This window comes from Platalea leucorodia, assembly GCF_965183815.1.
Source record: "Platalea leucorodia genome assembly, chromosome: 8".
Taxonomy (NCBI): domain Eukaryota; kingdom Metazoa; phylum Chordata; class Aves; order Pelecaniformes; family Threskiornithidae; genus Platalea; species Platalea leucorodia.
Window position 1 is genome coordinate 37200895 of NC_138830.1, and position 23970 is coordinate 37224864.

General features: G+C 42.3%; 1 protein-coding gene and 1 long non-coding RNA gene across 2 annotated transcripts in view; one reads left to right on the plus strand and one right to left on the minus strand.

Moving 5' to 3' along the window:
• The first annotated feature begins 523 nt into the window (after positions 1-523).
• LOC309594274 overlaps positions 524-23970 on the plus strand; it is a 33369-nt gene continuing 9922 nt past the window's right edge. The window contains exons 1-3 of the long non-coding RNA XR_014228997.1: positions 524-667; positions 19273-19376; positions 20637-20788. This is a non-coding gene — a long non-coding RNA (uncharacterized lncRNA). The remainder of the gene's footprint in view (positions 668-19272; positions 19377-20636; positions 20789-23970) is intronic.
• SMPD3 (sphingomyelin phosphodiesterase 3) overlaps positions 12995-23970 on the minus strand; it is a gene marked incomplete at both ends in the record, with an annotated part of 33077 nt that continues 22101 nt past the window's right edge. The window contains 4 exons of the mRNA XM_082319809.1: positions 12995-13096; positions 14142-14304; positions 19677-19740; positions 20610-20699. Coding sequence (XP_082175935.1) covers positions 12995-13096; positions 14142-14304; positions 19677-19740; positions 20610-20699 — 419 coding nt within the window. The remainder of the gene's footprint in view (positions 13097-14141; positions 14305-19676; positions 19741-20609; positions 20700-23970) is intronic.

Sequence of the window (23970 nt, forward strand, 5' to 3'; positions counted from 1 at the left end):
CAGCCACAATTAATTCGTAATAAACCGACTCCCCGGAGCCTCCCAGCGCAGAAGGTGGGGGAGGGGCGGCGAGGCGGCCGTTTGGGCGGGGGGGGGCCGCTCCGCTCCCGCGCCTCCCTCCGGGCCCGCCACGGCCGCGCGCCCCGCGCCCCTTCTCCCTCGGGCACGCGCCGGCCCGCACCTGCCCGGAGCGCGAGCCCCGCCGCTGATTGGCCGAGCCCCCTCCTCAGGCCGGCGGGGCGCCATTTTGGCCTCCTGCCGCCTCAGGGGAGGGGACCGACATGTTCTTCTTATGCCCCCTCCCCCTCCGCCACCCTCCCCGCCGCCGTGGAGGTGGCGAGGGAGAAACGCCTCGCCTCTGCGCTGCGGGAAGGCCGCCGTAAGCCGGGCCGGGGAGGTGTTGCGCTGCGGGGATGGGGGGGCGGGCCTGGCCTGGCCTGGCCTGGCCTGGCCGAGCTGTTTGCGGCGGGCTGCACTGGGCGTCAAGCTCTCGAGCGGTTTCCAGTCAGGGCGGCGCGGGCTGCTGTCGTGGGGTGCGCCGGGCGGGCCCTCACCCGTCTCGCCGCGGTGGCCCTGCCCGCCGGGCTGTGGGCCTTGCTGCACCCGTCGGCCCTGCAGCCCTGGCGGGTCTGCACCTCCCAGTGAGACGGGTTGTTTTCTACATAAAGTAAGTTGTGTCAGCACCCGCTTCCAGTCCACAGGTTTGCACGAGGGAAGAAACTTTGGCTGGGTTAGAGGCCTGCTTTGGTTTAGATGTAATAGTGGGACTTAAGAAACAAAAGCACATGTGTTGAGCAAGTCTGTGTGACTTTCAGACTGAGGAAGCCAAGCACACATGGGTAATGAACTGGTACGAAAAGAGCATTCGTACCATATAATTTTGCCTGCTCTTTTGCCACGTGTGTATGCTGGCATGCTGGGATGTTGTACCAAGTAGTGAGTAAGCTAAGGACTGAGACAGTGGCTTTAGTATTGAATGTTCGTGCCCCTGGTGTTTTAAAACAGTAGTAGTGTTTAGGGTCTCTTACCTCTTCAGCTGATGTTGTTTAAGAGTTCTCCATAATACTTTTCATAGTCTGTTTTCTGTGAGTGGAGCTTCTGTCCTATGGCCTTTTAGTGGAAAGCTCAGGAACAGGAAAAAATGTTTTGAACACACTTAGCCTCTTTCTGTAGAGGTATAAAACAAAAGGCTTAATTTTTTGTTTGTTTGTTTTAGTATCACTGAAACTTAGTTGCTTTTAGGTCTAATTTGCTGTAGAACTTTGTTTTTTCTTCTTGATATATGCCTTTACAAATAATAAAATAAGTGTAAACAGCTATTTTTCAAGCTGTGCTGACTGACAAAAAGGCAAACAGTATGTAAGGTTTTTTTGTGGGTTCTGCCCCCCTTTAAGATGCCTTTCTGTATAACGGCTAGCATTTATTAGCTTTATTAGCTTTATAGGGAGAGGGTGATGCAGGATAAAAGGAAGATATTAATAGCAGAGCCCAGTTTTGGGTTAAATTTAGTGTTAATTCTGTTGTAATCTATACGTGCGAGGCTGAAAGCTCATGGGAGGGTTTTATATGTTATAGTCTAGTCATCCCTTATTTGTTTTAAAACATTCCCCCCCCCCCCCCCCCATTTTAAAAACAGCTTTATCATACCTCCTGTGTAAGGTGACACAGATAAGCTTCAGCTACCTACATGTACAGCTGTCTCTGTTCTTACGTGTCTCTGGTAGTGTGTTCTCATCAGAGTGATTAAAATGATCTTTGGACTCCAGATCTAGCAGTTTGGTTCTGTTCAGAGAGTTTAAATGATGGCCCTTAAGCGACTGCCTTGGCATTGCTCCTCATTAAGCCTTGGCCTTGCTTAAAATCAATGGCCGTCTCTTTCATTTCTCCAGCCACCCTCGTGCCCTGGTGACCAGGCAGGCTATCCTCAGAGCAAAGCAGAGGTTTCAGAGGCTAACAGAAAAGCAAGCTAGGAAGTCTCCTAGACTTAGCAGGCACTCGTGCTTCTCTTCAGCAAAAGGTGTTTCTACCAACAAAATGTTTCATTTAAAGTTTATGCTTCTAGAACTGAAGCATAAAACCAAAACTTTATCTGAAGACACTGATGAGGCATGGGGAAAGTGTGGTAAGATAACGACAAAGCTATCTCGTGCAGCCTGTGTGTCATTAGAAAGCACTAATCCTGAGTCTCTAGGCATAGCATGGCAAAGGATGAAGTTCTTGGTGGTGGCAGCATGTTACGGTCTTGTGTTGAAAACTGTGCTAGTATATTGCTTTATGATGGCTTAGTGTGTGTTTGTTTTGTGTGAAACTGTTAGAGAAGTTGCATCTCTTCTCCTTCATGCATTAAATAATTTTTTTTTTTTTTTAAGATTTTCCTCCCCCCTCCCCCTTCTCTTTTTGCATAATACTGACTAGTATTCAACAAAACTAGCAGTTCTATGTTGCACAGCAGAATGAATTAGCCATAAGGTCAACTTCTGTGTTAAATGTTATGTTTTCACCCTTTCTTGCATTGTTTTGGCACATACCCTGCAATATACATCAAAAAAAGTCTCCAAAAAGGGAAGAAGGCGGAGAAACATCTAAGAAAGATTATGTCTTCCTATTTCAATACAAAATAGGCTTTATGTCTGTTGTAGCAAGGCGCTCCACTCCACAGGTTTTGTGGGTGTATGCTGACAAAACATTTAATTTCTGTGTGTTTTCTTTTGTGCTTGTCACAGAGAGGAGGCTCTTCTAGGCCAGTCTCTTACTGTATTTGTGTGCAATGCCTGCACTGCCAGGCTATGGTTTGTATTTGATGTTTATAGATGATGTGAATGAAACAGCAGGGTAGAGGTACAAGCAGCATTTCCCTTCCAGAAGGGGCACCAGCACCTCGGGTCATCTAAGCAGTTCCTCCTAAAGCAGGTTAATGTCAGGGTTGTTATGGAGAGTTGAACTCCTCTAATTATCTGTTGTAGATACGCTAATGTGCAGATGTGGTTGGCATCATGTTCCTTGTTCCACAGCGGCAGCCATCAGGTATCAACAGGCGTTTTGCAGTAAGGATGCAACATGGCCCTTTTAGGTGCTGTTTAGCCCGTTTGCTTTCTTTGAAGCCTCCCTCGATGGTAGAACATGTCCCCATTTAGAATGCTGCCATTTTTGTATTTGTCATGGTGCTAGTCAGCTAAGCCGTGTAGTCTGCCTGAATAAATAAAAGTATTTTCTCACAGGAGATCATCTGTTCAGATCGATGCATTGCCTTATATCCACTGCCAGCTTCCTGCTGCTTTCTTGGATGCTGCTGCCCGTATCCCTTTGCTTACAGAGAGAATATTCCACTTGCGTCTCTCCTTCTAGCTGGGAATTAGATACACTGCTCCATTGTTTACCTCCCCTTAAAAGCTGAGAGCTATGACTCGCTTTTTGAGACAGTCTGTATTTGCATTCCCTGGGTTGGCTGGGCAACAGCTAATCAAATAATTATATTTAAAATAAGATTTAATAAAAAAGCATCTCTGAAACTAAAGGCAAGGTGTAGTCATGCTTCTCACCAACAAGACTAGTCAGCAATGTACATACTGTGAAAGATTTCCCAAATAACTAAGGGCCATTTCCTCTTTCTTCATGTTCTTGAACTTTTTTGGTTCCTGTTTTTTTTTTTTTTTCCCTTTTTAGATGCTCTCATATCTTTATAGTATGTTTGTGGATCAAATATGTCCTCCTTCCATTCCTTTTTTTACCATTCCCGTCTGCCTGCTCCCATGCTTTAAGTACAGTCTTACCTGGAGCCTTGACAGGGAGCTATTCATGCTTGAAGAGTTCCTGCTAGTGAGCACCAGTTCTGTCCATGTTTAAAACGTGAATAAAAATATCAATTATTTTTTTAAAAGAATAAACTGAAGGTCCCAAACAGATAATTATGCTTGTACTTGTAAATAGTCATTACCCAGAAGCAAAAGAAATTCTGTACTTTCCCCCTGTCCTCAAACCAAACACAGGACTGAATGGGACCTTCTGGGTTGCTCTGTGTAGTCCCTTCCCGTAGTAGCACTTATGCATATAATCTCTCTCTAAAAATACATCAAACTCTGTTTTAAAAGCAGTGGGGTTTTGGAGAGGAATTTTTGTTTGGTTTTATTTTTGCATTCCATTGTGGTCATTTGGAAGCTGGTTTTGAACTTGTCTGGTCTTGTGGTCAGAAACCTTCTTCTAATTGTCAGGCCCTGGCAATCCGGGCCTGGACAAGGATCTCTTATACTGGGTATGGAGCCACTGCCGAGCATTTAACCAGACTCAGCGTTTCTTTCTGTCAGCGTATAATAAGTGCTACATTGACAGCTTCTAATTTGCTCTAACATTGGAACACACAGCTACAGAACGGTGAGGCTGAGGTTTTTGCAGTGAGGTGGAAGGACGCTCAAGGTCAGCTGTGGGCAAGAGGGATCTCACCAGGGTGAGCACCGTTAGTTCAAAAATGTCACAGAGTTCCAAGAACACCAATCTAATAATTAATGAAGTAGCTACAGCATGAAGTCCTTCTTATGTGCTTATTGTGGGATACAAGACACATTTTGTTAAAAGTCAGAGTTTGCTGTGGCTATAAATAGCTTTCTCGGCAAATGTGGAAAAGAGAAATTATATGTAACTAAGGAGTAACAGAAAATAGAGTTTAAATACCTGTTTTACAACAGTCTTATTTTGGGGCTGAGATAATGGACAAGGCTGTGTACTGAGAATTAGTTTGTCTTGTGTGATACACCTTTCATTCAGCATAGTGCTTGGCACCATGCTAGGCCTAGGATTTTTTTTTCGGTTGGTGTCCTGCAGACCTCGCAACTCCCTTTTGTTCCTTGATGTCCTGAAGGTCCTTACTAAGCAATGTAAAACATTGGCTTTGCTGAAGCTGGTGACGGCGTGGCAGCTGACTGAAGGAGAAGTTTTTAATTGTAGAGAAAGATCCAGCTGGATTTTGCTGGGTATTCGAAATTCTGGGTTGGCATTTGAAAGGTATTTAAGAACCTGTTGGAGCTAAACACAGAGAAGGTAAAAATTATACCTGGTTAGATCCAAAAAGGTAGCGAGGATGTTACCCAAATTGTAGCAGGGCCAGAGTGTTCAAGCTGACAGTCTTCTGCTAATTTAAAAGTTCATGAACCTCTTTAATGAGAACAAAGGTATCTAATTACATTTGATGTGGAAAGACGTCATCTTCCCCTCATCATGCTCATCTCTTTCCGTTCATTGCAGTGGGATCCATTCAGAATATACTGCCATTGGGTGATGACAGGTTCTGAACTCCCACATCACTTCTTTCAAATACCAAAGTGTTCGGAGGCTGCCTGTGCAGGCGCTGTAGCGTGCGATGCTGTGGCAGCATTGGAAACCCCTTCAGTTTTTTTACTGCATCATCCAGAATCTTAAAATTACAGAAGCATTGTCATGGAATAGAGCAGTTCTTACCATAGTTGCATCCTGAACTCTGTGTGACTCATTCTGCTAGGCATTTGTGGACTCAGTGGTTAATGTGTAGGGTGTGTGTCCCCCCGCTTTACTAACATGTTACTGTCCTTTCTACAGGCAGCTCTGTTTCTCTCTGCAGTCTTAACACTGCAATGTCTTAGACATCATCCTCCACTTTGTATTGTTAAGGCAGAAGGATTTATATCAGTTACTAGCTAATACAGTGTTTAATGTGTGTATCTGTGAGGCAAATTCCATTTCAGCAGGGTGGAAAGCGGTCAGAGATATCAATATTCGGTCTACTAATGACAGTATGGCATTCAGGATCACATTAAGGTCTCTATTGAGCTCATCAGGCTGACGCATCTTGTTGCTGGGATTTGGAAGAGTCAAAACATTTGTGAATAGGAGGGGGACTTTTAAGGCATCTGGTTGCTTTGGACTCACACTTCCATGACTTGAGGAGCTCTAGCAGAGCTTTGCAAAAAAACCTTGAAGCAGTTTGGAGTTTTTCTGCTGGGTTTGGCTTCGGAGACATCAAAGGTTTACTTACAAAAGGGAAAGAGGGGGCTTGGCAGTGGTGGAAACTGTGCAAGCATCTGTTGGTGAGTGTGAGATGCTCATGTGGGAAGTGAGGGAAGGTGAAGCATCCGCTTATGGACATTTCCAGAGGAACAGAGTAAGCAGGTGCTGTTTTCTAGGAATTACGCAATTTAGACAAGAAAGCCAGCTGAAAGCTAGGATGTTAATAGGAACACGGGGGAAATGTCCCTTTATTTTATGTGATTATATTCAATTATCTCATCCTATAAAGCACACAGGAAGGCTGTAGCATTTTTCTACTCCAGTTAATATCTTTTGATTAGTTACTGTTTAGATGGTTCTTGGTGCCTAAGAACCATTTTCCTTGGCAGTGTAGTGCTGGGTGCCGTATAAAAGACAGGACAGTGACACAGTCTTCTGCCCCAAAGAGTCTGTGAGTCAGACAGGAGGAGGAGAAGAGGACTTAACAAATGGTGAAGGCAGATGAATTGGGTTCACAGGTCGGAAAAGCCTCTCTCGGTGTGAGGGGCAATGCTGTCGGCGTGGGCACTGCAGCATGTGTAGGGCTGAGCGCGACCTCAGCAGCTCATGTGATTTGCAATAGTACGAAATGTTCGTCAGACCTATCAAGGGGTTTTGGGGGGCCCAGGGGAGGAGGGAAAGGGGATGAATATACGGCCCAGATTAAATGTTGATGGAGATTCCATGATCTTCTTGGGTACACGGACCCAATGTGTAACTATCCTCAGATATGTTTTTTTCTTTTTCTTCTAATCTTACCTGAGATTAATGCACATTTCTTCGCGTTCCCATCTAATGGTTGTAAGGAGCAGTTGTTCTATCTGCCATTATGTAAAACATGAGAAAGAGGAATGTTGTTTTCCTGCCAGTCTTTCTAGCAAGCCCTGCGCACTGATTTCACAAATGGCTGCTTGGAGCCTTCCCGGAATGTCAGGGGAAGTATGGAGGAAAATATGAAGGGCTTGCAGATTTAGGGGTGGTGGATGGGAGATCTGGAGTAGCCAAAAGCAAAGGTAGAGGGTAACAGCATGTCTTTTGAAAGGCCATGAAAATGTAGACGAGCAACTTGATTTGCTGCAACAAGGAGAATTGGTACATCAAAGAAAAGGGCTAGACAAAGAATGGTTTCAGCAGCATTCTGAGCAGGAGTTTTGGTGGGATAGGGAGGTTGGTATTTTAATAGGTGCTTTGCCAAGAGAATCTGTACAGTAGCCAAACAGGCAGATGGCATTGCAGTTGCAGTGCTGACCAACAGGCATTTCTGGGCACGAGTTCGCAATAAACTACACTACAACTCCTGGGGCAGAGGGAGCGGGAAGGAGTTGCAACTTTTTGTACTTGTTCTTCTTAGTTACATGTCTGGAAGATGCAAACTGTCCAAGAAATGACTGTGTTTTACCTTGTGGTTCTATAGCACTTAGTAGAGGGGAACCCACTTGTGTGCTGCTCACGTAATAGTGCAAACGGTAACAATGGAAAAATAGATGAGGTATTGCAGGAGAGGCATGTACTAGGAATCCACCGCTGGAGAATGAAGTCTGTCAAAGTATAACGCTATGGTAGCATCAGAATGCAGACAAAAAAATCACCTGTACGGCAATGGAGAAAGCTGCAGAGATCCATCGCGAACGTCCTGTCTCACAAGGTGGAGTGGTTCCTCCCTGAGCTAATGACAAGAAACTTGTGCGCTGTGCTCTTCCTTAATCACTTGCATTCCACTGATTTCCTCCTTTCTGCTTGTGGAAAAAGTAAATTCTTCGAGGCGGGGTTCCCTACCGGCTTTTATAAAGGACTTTGAGGACTGTTCAGAAAGACTGAACCAGTAAAATGGATTCTTTTCCCTTGACATTGTTTTCTTAAATCACTGGATTTCGTAAGGACATATGTATGGGGGGTGTTGTGAGGGTTTTTTTTAATTATCTTTGACTGGACAGTATATAGATAAAAACCTGCTCTCCATTAGTTCAGGGACTAGACAACTGTTGGGGCGTCAAGATGTACAACTGCGTAATAAGAAATTGTTCTTGTGAAGTGGTCTTACATTAAATCCTAGCAGAGTGCAGCATGGAGCGGGTATCCTCCTACTTAAAGCGTGGACTTGGCGCGAGATGCGGGGTTCAGGTTTGCAGCCTCCAGCAGGCGCTGCGAATGCTTGCGTGAAGGTTGCACACCTTGAAAACTGAGCGAGGTGTGTCTGAGCAGGGGGATGTCCCAGCAGTAGAGGCCAAGGCGGAGGGAGAGTTAAAGCACTCATTTCTTTCACCCTTTATTTTCTGCAGGTTCACTAGAACAGGTGCAGCCGCCCACCAGACTGCACCTTAGAGTCAGATTTCTGTTAGTGCTGTCAGACTCCACATCACAAGACCAGAAAAAGTGGACTGCACAGAATCATTTGAGCCTTGAAATTTTATTATCTTGTTTGCATCAACCAGTTATTCCTTTCAGCACCAATAAAAGACAAAAAACCCTCCCTGTTGTTCAAAATACCTTGTTTTTATCAGGTCTGAGATTGCGATTTTCTTGCAGGCAAAGAAACCAATGAAAATATTTAAATTTTTATTTTTTTAATACATGTATAACAAAATGTCAGAAGGTGTGTGCTTACCATATAAAAACATTAGGTTCCAGAAGGATACAATACCGAAAAATCATCAAAATAAAAAAGGTTATTGTTATTATAGGATTTCTAAACCTCAGCAATAATACAAGTCTTTAAAAGCATCAAGATTGTATTTAAAACAAGATGGCATGGAAAAATGAGACCTTCAGTAACAATTTGACCCTCACTGTAATGGATGGTAAAATTGGGAGTTTTTCGGAGTGCTTGGAGTGTATTTCTGATCTCGTCCTATAGTGCCAGGAGGAGGTAAAAATGCTTCATTTCTGAGCCGATGATATGTGCTGACACTGATGTGCTGCGGTGTGACCCCAGGGTAGCTCAGAGACCAAACCGGGGACAGTCAGATCTGCTTAATCTGGACCATCAAACAAAGGCCGTTTAAAAAAAAATTCTTTATTGGAATTGTAAGTTCGTTCCTTAAATCTTACTGTCTTACCCAACAAGTAGGAGTGAGGGTCTAGCCAGACTAGCCGAGAGTGCTTCTGGGACAAAACCTTGTCGTAACACTAGCACACGATAGGTAAACGCCTTATACAAGCCAGCTTTCTCACGGGTTTCTCTACAGCAGGCCACACCTCAGCGGGCTGCAGGCCTCTCTTGGAGCCAGTCTGTGGTACCGTTTGTGTTTGGTTGCTTTAGGCAGCTTCTAGTAAGTGTCCAGGTTGTGATGGAATAGAACTAGCTAGCCACCACTCAAATTATTTATAGTAACACTTCTTCACAGAGCATGAAGCTGTGCACTGTTACTGCCCTGGTCCTCGGTGGCTGAGCTGTGGTGCAGAGCGGGTGGATCATGCATCCCTCGGGCAAACAGTGCACAGGTTAACTGGATCTGAATGTGCCTGAGAGGCTGCTTTCTGTAGGTTGTGTTTTTGAAGTGATCTAAAGGTACCAACTTTCTAAGGACCTGACATCCTTGAAACTTCTGGAAATTCTTAGTTTTTGGCTGTCCTCTTTGTGTCTTCTGTTCACTTGTTCTAGAAGTGCTGTTGTAAAATGCAAATTGAACATGAGAAACAGATGTTATCTAGCTTTTATAAAAACAGCTGGCACTTCACCTACAGTATCCCTGTTGAGTGGCAGTTATTAAACCAAGAACAGTGTTATCACCCACTTCTTGAAGATACCTGAAATTCCTGTACAAAGTGGGGTAAGCATAGCAGAGTAAGCTTAACTCAGATTTCTTATAATATCATCCTACTAATAAACTGGGTCACGCTATCCTTAAGCAAAGTGGGGTCGACTTCTGCAAAAGCTATCCAGGGTTTGATTTCCTGGGCATGTTCTGCTGCCCCTTTGTTTTAAAATGCAAATTTTCTGTTACATAGTATCTGTCTAAGGCTTGTAACGATTGATATCCTGCCACTACAGGTGGTGTCTGAATGATTCTCTGTGAGATAGTACATGGAACTGTAGTAGTAGTGGTGCAGACAAACCTCATTTTTCTCTCCCGGGTGTTACTCTTTGGAAAGCAAAGCCTGTTCTTTACAGTTTACCGGTATGTACGCGCTCTGACTCCTGCAAGTGTACCAAGGCATCAGAAGGCACAGGATCATTGCAAACAACCAAGGAGCATCTGTACAGTGGTGCCGCAGTGCTGTACCTCCCAGCATCACTCTCTTGCAAAGTTAGATCCTTAAGACAGTAAATAAGAACTACCAAGACTGACTAAATGTACATATATTGTTTAAAGAGAACATTTTACAACTATCCATTCCTTGATCACTGAGAAACTAAGAACATCAAAATCTATTAACAGTTTACTTCAAATTTGAAAAAATATTTCTCAACGTATCTCAAAAAGTTGACAAAAGTGCCTGGTTTTTAGTCAGCACAAAGCCACAGAACTAATTTAAAAGTAATTTAGACCATGTTAGTTTTACTGTAAATAATGTAGTATTGTTTGGCAGTAGTTTTATGATTATATCCCACACAGTGTCAAATTCAGCTCCTGCAATTGATACTTAGTGAAGTTGATATCAAATTGTAATTTACATTGTTAGGAAAGCTATTAAAAATACTGTACCTTATATTTAATCTTACTACTGAGAAATAGCTGCTGGACAGCACACAAATTGCTACTGATACTGTTTGTTTTCTTTTAAAAAGGTTAATAAAATACAAGCAAGGTAGAAAATAGGATTAAAAGCATTGTTTCAGGTACAAGTTTTTCTGAATTGAGTGGAGAGATAAGAAACCAGAAAAACACATTGCACGTATGTGCACCCTCACTATAAAGAGAAACATACAAAGTGGGAAACTGGTGGTGCACTGGGGTAGTACACTCAAGTCTCTGATGCTGTAAACTTGACTTCCTAATTTTATCAAAAAGGGGAATTGAGTCTGGTTCCATTTTTGAGTCCCCATGGGTCGCACTTGCAGACTACCCCGTGGTTTGGCACAGTACACTTTTAAGAGGCAGTCTCTGTTGAAGGGACGCCAGGACTGGAAAATGAGGCATAAAACGCGTCAAGACCAGGTGCAGTGGGAGAGGGTGAGAAGTGGCCTGCTACCTACTTGGAATTAGCCAATACTCTTAGTCCAGTACTTTTATGAGTTTCTCTGCTTGCAAAATCAGGCAGATCTAAGTAAAAGTTCTGTTGTTTACTGTAGCTAATTAAGCCAGTACCAGAGGCTGTGCAGACTGGAATTTCTGATTTAAATCTATTCTGATTTAGCTCAAGCTGATTCCTAGCACGTATAAACTAAACCAAAACAAGAGCATCTTCAGGAGTTTGTGGCCAGCATAACTAAAACAGGTTACTTAATGGAGCAAGTCTTAAGTATTAGATTAACTCTTCTCTTTTGAACACAGGGAATTTGTAATGTAAGAGGAAATAACACTAAGATTGAACAGGAAGTAGGCAGAAGGAACTAAGTTTTGGTTAAAATGCAAGGGGTCTCATTGTTCTCCCAGCAACACAAACCCTTCTGAATGTAAATACCTAAAAAAAATGCCAAGCCTCATTATGGACCTGATTCCCAGCTTTTCATTATTTTTGTTAAGGTTACAGAGGCTGGGTAGGTCAGGTCTTGGGGATAAGATGGCAGAGGGCAGCCCCACATTTGAAGAGCTGCCATGGAAAGAACATACAAATTAGATGGCAAGACCCCTATTAAAGTCTGTGAGTGCTTAACAAATGCAGAGTTGTCTCACAGACATAAACAAACCCTCGTTCGCTATATGTTTCAGGGCTATTCTCTAGTAGCTAGCCACACTACACTTTCCCTTTAACTGTACTGATTCCTTTGGAAAATTGTTAGGTTATCCTGCCTTACCAATCATACACTGTTCTACGCTTTTTCTCCCAAAACGTCACTTACGTTTATTTTAACTCTATACCTAGCATGCATTTTACAAGCTATTTCCCACTTACTCTTTCTAGCTAAGGCAGAATGTTGGCTCTGGTGTTACCAATGGTACTACAGGAATCTATTCACTCTACTGTAACATACATATCATCCCATACCGTAATGCAGAACTGCCCCACGGATGGGAAAGAAAGAAAAGACATTACAAGGGAACTATATTTCTTCTTAAGGGAGTAAGTTGCGCTTAGAATGCTAAAGGTCCAATTCTGGAGTCGTTAGTCAGACAAAACACTTCGTAATTTCAGTGGGAACACAGTTGGAATACGGGTATAAGCTGTGTTCTCAGAGTCTTAATTCCAAATCTTTTAAGTATCCTTAAATCGGACAGGAAGATATTGGTCTGCAAATTTAGATAGAGTTTTTGGTTGGTTTAAGGTCTATCTGTAAGGACAGAAGGGTTTGCCAGTCCCAGAATGCCTTGCTTTGGCTGGTATCTGATTTTTGAACTCACTTCCATTCTGATACTCCCCATGGTACCTTACTATTTTATCTCAGAGTGGCATGCAGTGCGGGCGCATGCTACTGATGCAAGCACGCTACTACAACTTTAACAGGCTAAAAAAAGAAAAAAAGCTTTAGCTTCTTAGTTATACAAAGAAATTATGCAAAAAACCATTGAGCAGCACTAACTCACAGACTAATTACAAACTAAATTGTGCTATATATTAGTATAAAAACATGTTTTAGTAAGAATGGCACTGGTTCAGAAGGAATTAGGACTTCCATCTTGGTTCCGTTCGGTCCACAGTGAAAGCATGGTAGTACAGGCCTGCCCTGTTGCCTGAGCAACTTGTGACAGCGGCTTTTGGCCACAACCCCTTCCATTTCTTCCCTTTTTATATCCGCTACTGTTGGTACATTCTGGGAGTAGCCCGGGTCAGGTCTGGTCATCTTTCCTAACGTGGCACCAGAATAGTTCGTTCTTATGCTCTGATATTTTCTTAATATCGTTAACGTTTCCCTCTTCTAATCTCTCAGAGCTGGTCAGTTTTAAGGGTCATCTTCTCCTGTAGACACCATGAGACGCATTGCTACGGGTAGGTGGTCTGTCAAGCCTGCTAGCTGGGTAATAAAGCTGAACTCTTCCACTTCCTGCAGAAGGAAAACAAGAGGAAGAAAGAAGGAATTGCAAAACTGATCTGTTATGCTACACACCAGGACTCAGCTTTTATGCCTCATTTTAGTTTACTTTGAACTACCTTACTGTATGAGGTGATGTAAGGGACCAGTCTAGCTTGCCTGGGCTAATGGTAAACTATCTGCCACACAGGGCATGTTGGCGTGGTGCAGCTGATGAGGTGAACCGCTTAGACGATACAGAGCTGAACCAGTCTGGATGAAATCTGTTGTACCTTTTCTTTCCATTTCCAGTAACATCTGTAGTGCTGCAGTAGGTGATCCATGTGCATAAGGAGGCGCTCACCTGGGAGGAGGGGCTGGCTGTACCATGCAGCTAAAAAGGAAGCCTGTCTTCATTAGATTGAGGGAACTTAAGGCCATCAGGAACCCTGCTCCTTGCATCTCTGAATCCCAGCCTTTCTTCTGGCAACGTTTCATAGGACCAAATTGAAGTCCTGTAGGAAATACTGTGTGCTTCCCAGCTTCTGAAAGCTGGATGGAGCAACCTTAATGCTCACTTGATACAATGCAGTTGTCCCTAGTGTGAACTAGTTTCTCATTTTCATCACAGAATTCCGTGTAAGGCAAGGTCCTACACCAGGAAGCAGACCGTGCTACAAGTTCTTATTCTGGTTAGCCCATGTCAACTTCTGCCTGTGTATCACAGACTTGTAACTTAGGTCGGTTTTCGTAGGCATAATAAAAGAACATCCAGACACTTGAAAAGATTAAAAACTGCTGGCACAGAAAGGATCAGCCAAAACACTTAGTCTGGCAAAAGTTTAAGGAATGGAAACAATTTTGTTTTCGAAGAGCAGCGTATCTACCAGAATCCCTAAACTCAAATTTGTTTATGTGATAGGTTTACAAAGTTGGTACTTGCATGCAAAAGTAGAAAATAGCAAAGCAGCAGGTTCTCCTTGGAGTATGAATTTGAACCCAAGCAGAACAGGCCGCAGTGCCATCAGGCAAGTTTGTTGTGCGAGTTATGGCTCTTTTTGTCAACTCTGAAACTCACCACTTTCCATTCCAGGTAGAGACCTTCTTCTGTATAGAGCATGTAGTCAATCCTCCTCCCATTTCCTTTCAATGATGCCTTCCTCCCCTTTTGACTGGAACTGTGGTTCTTGCTGGTGGGATAGACTAAGTATCCTTTCCTTCCTTCTTCACTTTCCAGCACCCTGTTTCATTAAAATAACAAAACAAGTGCTTTAAATGTTTGCTCATTCTGTCCCTTTGTGTGTTACGCTAGATTCTCTCCAGATCCCCACTGAGGGTAATGCCTGGACAAAAGGACTGTTCAACCTATAAAGCACATCTTCTTCCAGATGCGTTTTCCAATATGAGGCTGTACTAACTGCCGACAGTGCTCTTAAAGGCTCTTGGGGGGTTTGGCATCACTGGTGCTGCACTGGTGGACCTGCCCTTGTAGCCAGGAGAACAAACATCTGAGAGGAGGACCTTGCCTGCCTGCTGTCTGTGGTATATTGGGGCCCACAGCCCCTCTGCTGATTTCCAGCGTTGCTGAATCTACCAGAGGAGGAGGCTGTTTCATGGATTACTTTAGAGCAAACCTGAGTGCTTTGACACAAACCTCTCCATTCTGATCAGAGCAACTCTTCTGAAATGAAGACAACCGGCTTTACAGACAGGGTACGGATGAGGAATGGTTTTCAGGAGCACACCTTCGGGCACGTGGTAGTTGGTTTTGAGCAAGCCTCTGCATCAGATTACTGTGTCTTGGACCGCAAGCTCTTCAAACTCCTCTACAGAGAAGGACTTACTCAGTGGGTGTGCTAGTACTGCCCCCATCTTGCGCGGCGATTACCCAGCCCGAGACCATATACAGAAGCAGTCAAAATTAAGAATCAGTTTTCTAGGTGTCAGTCTTGTGTTTAGGCAAATAAGCTGCAGCTCTCCCATTAAAATTTTTAGTTTGAGTGCTTAAACCTTAACAGTAGGTTTTATACAGAAGACTATTAAGGCCCCGAGCAACTTGATCTAACTTTGAAGTCAGCCCTGCTTTGAACGTGACTTTGGACCAGATATCCCGCAAAGGTCCATGTCGCTCTATTTTTACAATAATTCTAAGTTGCTGGTGCTGTTCTGTGGTGTTTGCTGTTGTGTTGGATTTAAAAGGAAACATGGTTTACCTTCTTGTATTCTATTTAAAAGACCTACCAAAGGAGCGCTAAAGGCAGCAGACACAACTGTGCATGCAGAAGCAGGAGCTGCACACGGTAACTGCGTGTGTAGGGTATTATACAGACAGTTAATAGCAAGTACAATCACAGCTGTTTTGCATGGTAACTGTGCATGCAGAGAGGGACAGATTAGGTTGTGGTTTTGCTGTCTGGCTCAAAACGCAAACAAACTACTTTCAAAACCACCTCCTTGAAAACCATTTTCCTTTACTTACCTGCCAAAACCTGAGCTCAAGGTTCTGTGGTTTCCCTTGTAAGAGTTGATTACGCCATTAAGCTACATCATCAACTGTCGCAGGAGAAACACTGAGCCATGAACTTGGGTCCTAGCAGGTACAAAGCCTTTAATTTCACCTTGGAAAAAAATAAGATATTTTTGATCACCCAGTTTTTAAGACTTGACTTTGGATGGGTTTTATGGGGTTGGATTTAGGAATTTTTTTAATGTATGCATGTGAGAGTACAGAATGAAGGAAAAACAAGAGACAAACACCAGACTCTCATGATGTGTTTTAATGTTTGAGATTCAAATGGTTTCTTTGTCAAATTTTGTCTCTTTGGAAGGATCTGAATGGTGACAGAGGAGACACAGCACTTGCTACAGTTGATGAGGTCTCAGTAGTGTTATAATCTGTAAGTTTGGGTCAACTGATACATACAAGAAGTACTTTAGGTGCCTTCAGAAGGTAACAATGACAAAATTCTGGTCATATAGTTATTTTATCAGAACTTTTCTTAACCCCCTTTGGACTTGGTGAGGTATTGAAGGTTCTTAGAGTTTATTGTAACCAGTTTATGAAAGTAAGCTTTCTTTTATGTATTATTCAGTTTTAGACTGTCATCTAGTAACTCGCATTAGATTAGCTTACTGTCTGCACCCCATTTGCAAGCTGATTCTACAAAGAGCTACTGAAAATGATTCACTTCCTGAAATTCTTTTTCTAGGTTCAAGAAACCAAGCTCTTTGATGGGACTGACCTCTTTCAAAAATTGTATTTATATTTGGCAAAGCTAATTAAGTAACAAAGTAGAAGAAACTGCTGATTAGCTCTGCAGTACTACTGCAAAAAAGTCTTGCATTAATTTAAAAGATGAATTTGTTTGAGCTTCAATTATGTCCTTTTAAAAGTCTGTGAATGCTGGGTATTCACTTAACCTGCACAACTGCTCACGGAAGGGCAATGTTAATTTCCAATACATGAGGAAAACGATCTGCTTCTGACTGGAAGTTGCACCACTTTGTATGCAGTGGTTTGCTGTTCGTCTCTCCAGGAAGTAGACACAAGTACTGGACACTTGGCTGGGCCGCGCTAACAGTTAAATGCTAACAATTTAAGTGAGCATAACTATGACAGAGTTGCACAACTAAGCCTGAATTTTGTCAGAATAATTGTCTTAATACATAGGACAAAAAGAAAGGGAGGATAAAAAGTAATTGGAACTTTATTTTTTCCTTGAAAAATTTTCAGTCCCAAATAACTCCAAAGCTTAAGTATGAAAACTCTGTCACGCAGCTGCCTGGCCAGTGGTTGGTTTGTAGTGCTGACTGTAGCTGCAATGAACAAAGGAGCCTGAAGAGCAGTATATGTAAGGGAGCCACAAAGCAAAACCTGCTCCCTCATCATAAAGCTCGAGGGACCGTCTCTCATTCAGGCGAGAAGCACCTCGGTTAAGGAGGACTTTCCTTACTGGTGTTGCAGCCCGACGCCCAGAATTGTGAGCCACTGTCCAGCAGTGGAGACTGGAAAAATTTGCATTTAAATCTTGTTTCTTAGCTGTGCTGTAATGTGCTCTCTCTCTATTCAGGGTTTAGAGACGAAAATGGGCTTATTCCAGTGCTTTGCTTGAAGGTGACAATCATCTTTGTGAGATGAGATTATTCGTGTGCATTTCATTGAAGCCTTTCTGAGCAGAAGCTTGTGCAGCTTCCAGCACTGTGGCAGGGCCCAGATTGTAACATCTAGCTTATTAATTGTTCTATAAATATAAATGGCTTGCTCATTATTTGTTCTTCTAGTCTGATGTTTTACGTATGATGTACTTAACATGAAAGAGATATTTAAGAACTAGTTGTTCTGCTGCTTTTATGGCCTAATTAGTTTAGCAACGTGAACTACTTTATTTATAAACTAGAGTGCTGATGAAGAAGTAATTGTTTGGATAGCTTACATCGCCAATTTAAATGTCTGTTTTAAATGTCTGTAAAGTTTGATCACGGTTTATTATTGAAAAATTTGAAAACGGATCAGTTTTAGGCTGTACCCTGTTTTGCTGCGTATATGAATGATACTTGTTAGCTAGACAGCGCTCCACAGCTTCTGTGCTATTGAACATGTAAATGTCTTTAAAGCCCAGATTCCATTAATGGCTTTAAATTTTACTGAACTTACTGGCAATTTTTATGTTTACCAGTCCCTTGCAGAGATGGGAGGACAGGCTCTCTTGGCCTCTCGTGGAAGTGATGGTTTCTCTCATACATAAGCACGTCTACGTAATGTACACATGCAGATCCCTGTTTCCCTGCAGATCTGCATAAAAAGTTAGTGGAAATTCCCATCTAATAGAGGAGGTTTTCATCAGTTTAAGAGAATTTTAACATATTGCAGAAAACTGAAAGCCACATTTAGTAGGCAAAAAGACTTACATATATTCTGTTACCAACACTCAAGAATATTTTCCAGTTACCTCATACTGAGGTGCTGTACACACACACAGGTAGCGGAAGTAATACTCTTAAATCTTCACCGATCATTTGATGGCTCTCTATCTATCAGTCATGTATTTGTCAGTGGAACTTAATTGCTGAATACAAGTAACTCTTCAGGGAATAAAACAAAATACCCCAAAAGTAATTTGGTGACAGATTGTCTCAAAAGGCTGCTTGAAAACACAGGGTGTGTTTTTTTTTGTTTTGGGGGTTTTTAAATTTTTTTTAAAGAGCTCCAAGCCTGCTCTTGGAACCATAAAATAGAATGTTACACCCACATACAGATTTGCATTCGCAAACTTCATTGTAGGGCCAAATTACCTTACTTTTGCTTTCCAGAAATCCCTGTCACATGTACCAAATTCACGTTTTCAACACGTGAATAGAAATGCCAGGAAATTTTGCAGGCTCTTGGATGTGCAAAGTGTGACTTGCTGTAACAAATCCTTATTTTGAATATAAACTAAGCCCAGATCTTATGTCTAGAATTCAATTTCTTTGTTCAAACTGATACAAAGACTTCAAGGGTAGCCTCACCTAATACATTCAATTAAGTGTCCATTTATGCCATGCAGTGTACTGTACTTAGTGAGTAAAAATGCCAACATAAACTGTGCCTATATAATGTACCATTTCCATTATGTGTGTTAACTGAAGCACCTGCACAGGCTCGTTAATTCAAATAACTTTACTACTTTAGTATATTTTGGTAATGAACAGCCAGAACATCTTTTATAGGTAGTCATGATAATCACGTTTCGTCCATTACACTCGCCTTCAAGGTAGAGAAGGTGCAAAAAGGATTATCACATTCATTGAGTGCTGCTCTAAAACGTACAAAGCTTACTAATTTCTCTCCACTGGCATATTATTTAACAAACAGTACAGGTATTCAAGGAATTTATCTTAAGACTTCTGCAAATTAATTTTTTTTTTATTTCTTATAAGTCCCCTAGTTGAAACCAAAGATACCTGTTTCTTACAGGTGTTCTCACAAACACTCCTTAAAAGTAATGGTGCACTGGTATCACTGATAGATATTAAGCCATATTCCTAGTTATGCCTGGTGTGCTATTTAATTCCTCTCTGTATTTGTGAGCTTGCTTTTCTGTGTGTGTCAAATTCTGCAAGCTTTCTAGAATGGGTAATTAGTTGTTGGGTTGGGAGGCGGTGTTTTAAAATCTATGGGTTTTTTATTTGATGAAAACTACATTTCCTTTTGTTGCTGTCCTTTACAGTGCTGTGACCACGGAACTGGCTGCCTGCAGGAAGACGTTCAGACAAGCTGTCCACGTACCCTTTTCAGTAGTGCTCGGAGTTTCTTGTCTATGGGCCTGTCCAGGTAGGACCAACTCTAGAGACCTAAAAACACTGACTGCAGTTGCTCTCATCTTTACACCCATTGAAGCCAATTCTATTAGACTTAGAGAAGCAGCCCCTTTTTCTTCCCTTTTTTCCCTCTTCCCCAAGTACCCCTGAGTAAAAAGTCATGTTTGGTTTTTTGGGTTTTTTTGTTTGGTTGGTTGGTTGGTTTTTACAGTCCATAAACCATCCCTCAATTTGTGAAATGTTAAATAGCAAGCAATGAACTGGCTTTTTAAGCAACTGTCTAAAGCATGTGGGAGGATTAGGAATTGCATACTTCTGTAGGTTGTCTGGAGTGCACACTTCATCATCATATAATCCTTCAGGATCCAACAAGGTACCTGTGAAGAGAAAGGGAGATGTGACTGTCCCAGCATACCCCCTGTGATTTGCCTCTCAGAAGCTTCCGGGGGCAGAGGCGTGTGAAGGCAGCATCTGCGTGGGGGAGAGGGGACCGCTCTGACTGAGGGTGCTTTGTGTTCGCTTCTCCTCTATCCAGACCTCCCGACTGCCTGCCACCTTTCAAAACGCTGCCTCCGCCCTTCCTGTTTCTCAGCCCCAATGTCTCCGATTTTTTTCATTTTTCTGCTACAACAGAGTAAAGCCACATAATTAAACAGCTCCACGTTGTTACCTTTACTATCTTCACAGTTGTTATTACTCCTCTAGAGAAAGTCTAATTCCTGATCTAAAACCTCACCAAGTTCAACTGAGTTTCATCAGGTATGAATATCTTGGAGTTCCATGAAATCTTCTATAAGATGAACCCTACAAGTTTGTAGTGCTGTTGAATTCCTTTGTTACGTCCTCACTTACAGGATTTATAGAACACCAAATGGAACATTCTGATCAAAAGCTGCAGGCTTTCACTGCATGCAGAAATTACAGAAACAATAATTTGCCTCCTCCCCCCCTCAGTAATCTAGAGATTATTTTGAAAGTAGAATAGGTGTGGGAAGGCATTCAAGTAGCTTGATGCATAAGGTCTAGAATGTGGACTGAAGTTTGAGATCTCTGCTTGGTTCTTAATTATAATTCAACAAGACACTGTTAAGGTTTATAAAATACATGCTACAGAAATACCCCTTGTAAATATTTGGTCTCCACCAAGTTCTTACCGCCAGTTAGCTGAACTACCTGCTGCCTATAGATGTGGTGTGAGTGACAGACAAGTAAATGTTCATACACTGATAGCTAGAGAAGGTCTTACCGATTGCCCATGGTTTATCCTCCCCAGGACCAAGTCGACATGGGTCTTTGTAGTGTGTAAACAGAGAATGCTGTTGCTCCAGCTTGTCCTCTGCAGGGAAAGAACAAACCCAAGAAAAGGCACATCAGCTACGTGTTGTAAACCTGTGGACAACCGTGTGTTCTGCCACAACAGAAAAGGCAAGTCCTCCTTGCTACTCGCGATACATATATAGGGTGGATTTGAACCAGTTCAGTAGTAGCTTTACTGCACAGCAGTCTGGATTAGAAATTCCGACAAATGCTTGTTAATAACAGTGCTTTCCTATAGTGTCTTCCTATGAAAGACATTTTTTGGTAGTTTCTAACTGTAAACTGAAGTGGAGGTTTTCCAACGTATTTCCTTACCCTGCCATTGACACTGCATTGCTTACACCAGTACAAAACTTCGTTGGGATGGATCGTATAATGGAGAACTGGCCTGACTTCACAATGTCAATGGCTGTTTGTGGGGGTATGTATACATCTCAGTAAGTTGGAGGATAAAAGCCTGTGCTTTACATGCTTCAGTAGAATTCACTGAATGTTTTCCAAGCTATAATAGACAAGAGAAAGGACAGACAATTGATAATTTGCTTGGGATATTGTCTAAAGCATTAAAGCCATTCTAAACATAATCATAATACATTAAAATTTTGTCATGATTGATTTGCAACTGTGGCACTGATAGCGACAAGTCACAGCTGATAAGACAAAGTTAACTCATCTGACTGGAAGGCTTTTTATCTTGGGTGAAAAGGTTTAAAAACATAATAGACTTTTACACAAGTCAGTCCAAAGCAACCTGACAGCAAGTAACTTTCTAATAATGTCCCCACCAAGTGCAAATTCACTGTATGAATGTTGTCATAATGTTCTGTAAAGCTGGAGGGGAAAACTGAGTTGCAGAAAATTTGTCATACACATAAGGTCGCTCATGGACCTGGAGATCTTTGAAAAGCGTACTGTCAATACATCTAAGAATAGAAGCTTGATATTCACTGAAACATTAATTACATGCCGTATCAGTCTGTGGAGTGGGAAAGAATACAGAAAATCACATACAGAATTACAGGAAGCTGATTATTGTTTAAAAAAAAAAATGAATCTTAAAATGTTCAATTCTCTGCAATGCTAACAAATGTCCCTAAAACAATGAGTAATGTACAGATGGAGGAGAAAACTTTAAAATACTGCATTAATCTTGCTTAGTGCATAAGGAAAGAAAGCAATCTAAAAATAAAAAATGAAATAGCCAGCTTAATTTCAGTTTCCGGGCTGAGTGAATTTTAAAGGGGAGGGGAATGTAAATAAGGTGCAGAGATAGCAAAAATAAAATCTTTTTTATAACCTACTTTTCAATCCTCTTTAGTAGCGGTTGCGATATTTACAACTATTATTTGCAAAAGCAAATAGTTGTTTTTACTTTTGCTTTAAGAAGACAGGTCACAACAGCATTAATTATACTCTGTACTGCTTGTGTAAGATCTTGGTCAGAGTGCCAGAACTTCTCAGGTGGAGAATACCGACCACACGTTCTGCCGCACAGCTTCACTCCTGTCTCTCTCCCCCCTCATGCTGCACAGCCCCATTCACTTTCGATTTGCGATCCGACCGGGCAGTCTCCCCCTTTGGTATGCAGCAGATTGTTTATTTCCTGGATGGACATCTTTGCCTCCAGGCCACTCCATCCATCCAACAATATTGCAAGTGAAACAGTCAGATCACAGCAGATGTGTCCGTTTGTATCCCCCAGCTGCTGCCTCCCTTCATCGGGACTGCTGCAGTTGCCTCCTCAGCCTGTCCGCGTAGCAGCTTGGCTAGCTGAAGGCCTGTTATTGACCACATTTCTTCCGTCCTTCCCTAAAAACTCACTACCACTGCTACCGTTATATTTTATCCTAATATGTGTTTGTTTAACTGCAGTATTCTGTAGCCATTACCACTTACTGTTCACCTCCACAGCGCATAATGGATTTTTCTACCAGTCAGAGCACTTGCCAGCACCTTCTCTGACCATTCTGAGTTTACTTTGGATCATATAGTTGTGACTGGTTTATTTTTTGTACATACAAGCTAGAAACAAACAACAGAAGGACTGTGTTTTGGGTTGCTGGTCTTGTTCTACCCAATTAAATGTTTCTCCAGCTTTGCTAAAATCTTCCATTACAAGTGTCTGATACAAGTCATGAGATTAGAGAATACTAGTTATTTTTTAGTCAGACAATGCTCGCTTTTTGTTTCTTAAATTATTTTTGGTACAGTTACTGCTCTCAGCCTCAGTTACCTAGGCTTCTTATGAAGACTACAGAATTTGCACTGGATGCTGTTCGCAAACTCCCTCCCCTGTTAATCCACAAGCTCTGGTCTGAATTGCTGAATCCCGCTTCGAATGCTGCAGCCTGAGCTCACCTGTACGCTGCACATCGCCCTGGTAACACAGCACAGACGAAATCCTTCTGATGACCCCCCCTCACCGTACCTGCCTCACGCTCTTTGTATACTTTTGTGTGCTTCACTTTTGGCCCAGTCATGCAAAAGGCCTTTTAGCCATCAGCCTTGCGGGAGGCTGGCCGCTGGGCACGGCTGATCCATTTGCCAGCTCCAAACCAGCAGAGTCAATTGCCGTCGTATAAAGCCAGCAGGGAGCTCTGCTGGACGCCTGAGCTACTGTACCGAGCGGGAAGGCAGAGAGGATACACAAACACAATGCTCTGTGCTCTATGTTGGCAATTTAAGTGTTAACAGAGCATAATATTTATGTTTCGGAAAGGCTGCCATCTCTGTGAACTCACCATCCGTTAATTATGGTTTTGTGGAGTTCTTTTTCTAGTACCCTCAGCATCTAAATATAGAAAAAAATATCAAAAATTTATTAAAATAAAAAACCCAGAAGTTCACAGCATCAGTTAATTTTTTCCAAGACCGATTCAGCAATGTTTAGTTCTCTCTGCAGCATTCATCTCTTATGTCTGCATATATGCACTATCAAATTATGTTTAACTGCATGAATTTACTACTTTTTCTCCACAAAAATCCCATAACATACCTTTCATTAGTAACTAAAATTCTAGGACAATAGGTGTCTTCCTAATTCAAGTAAAGCTAAACCACTGGATCTGTCCTCACCATAGCTACCGCAAGTCACAAATTATTGCCCCTTGTGCCTTAAGAAACATCATGCTTAATAACTCAGCAGAGCTCCTAAGTGTGAGCTACTCTCCTTGGCTCATCTGAAGGCTACTACCTATTTTAGAAGTAACTGTAGCAATTAAGTCTTTCCTTGCAAAAGCCAGTCACAACTTAGTATACTGCTATAACCCACAGGAATCAAGAACTTTCCT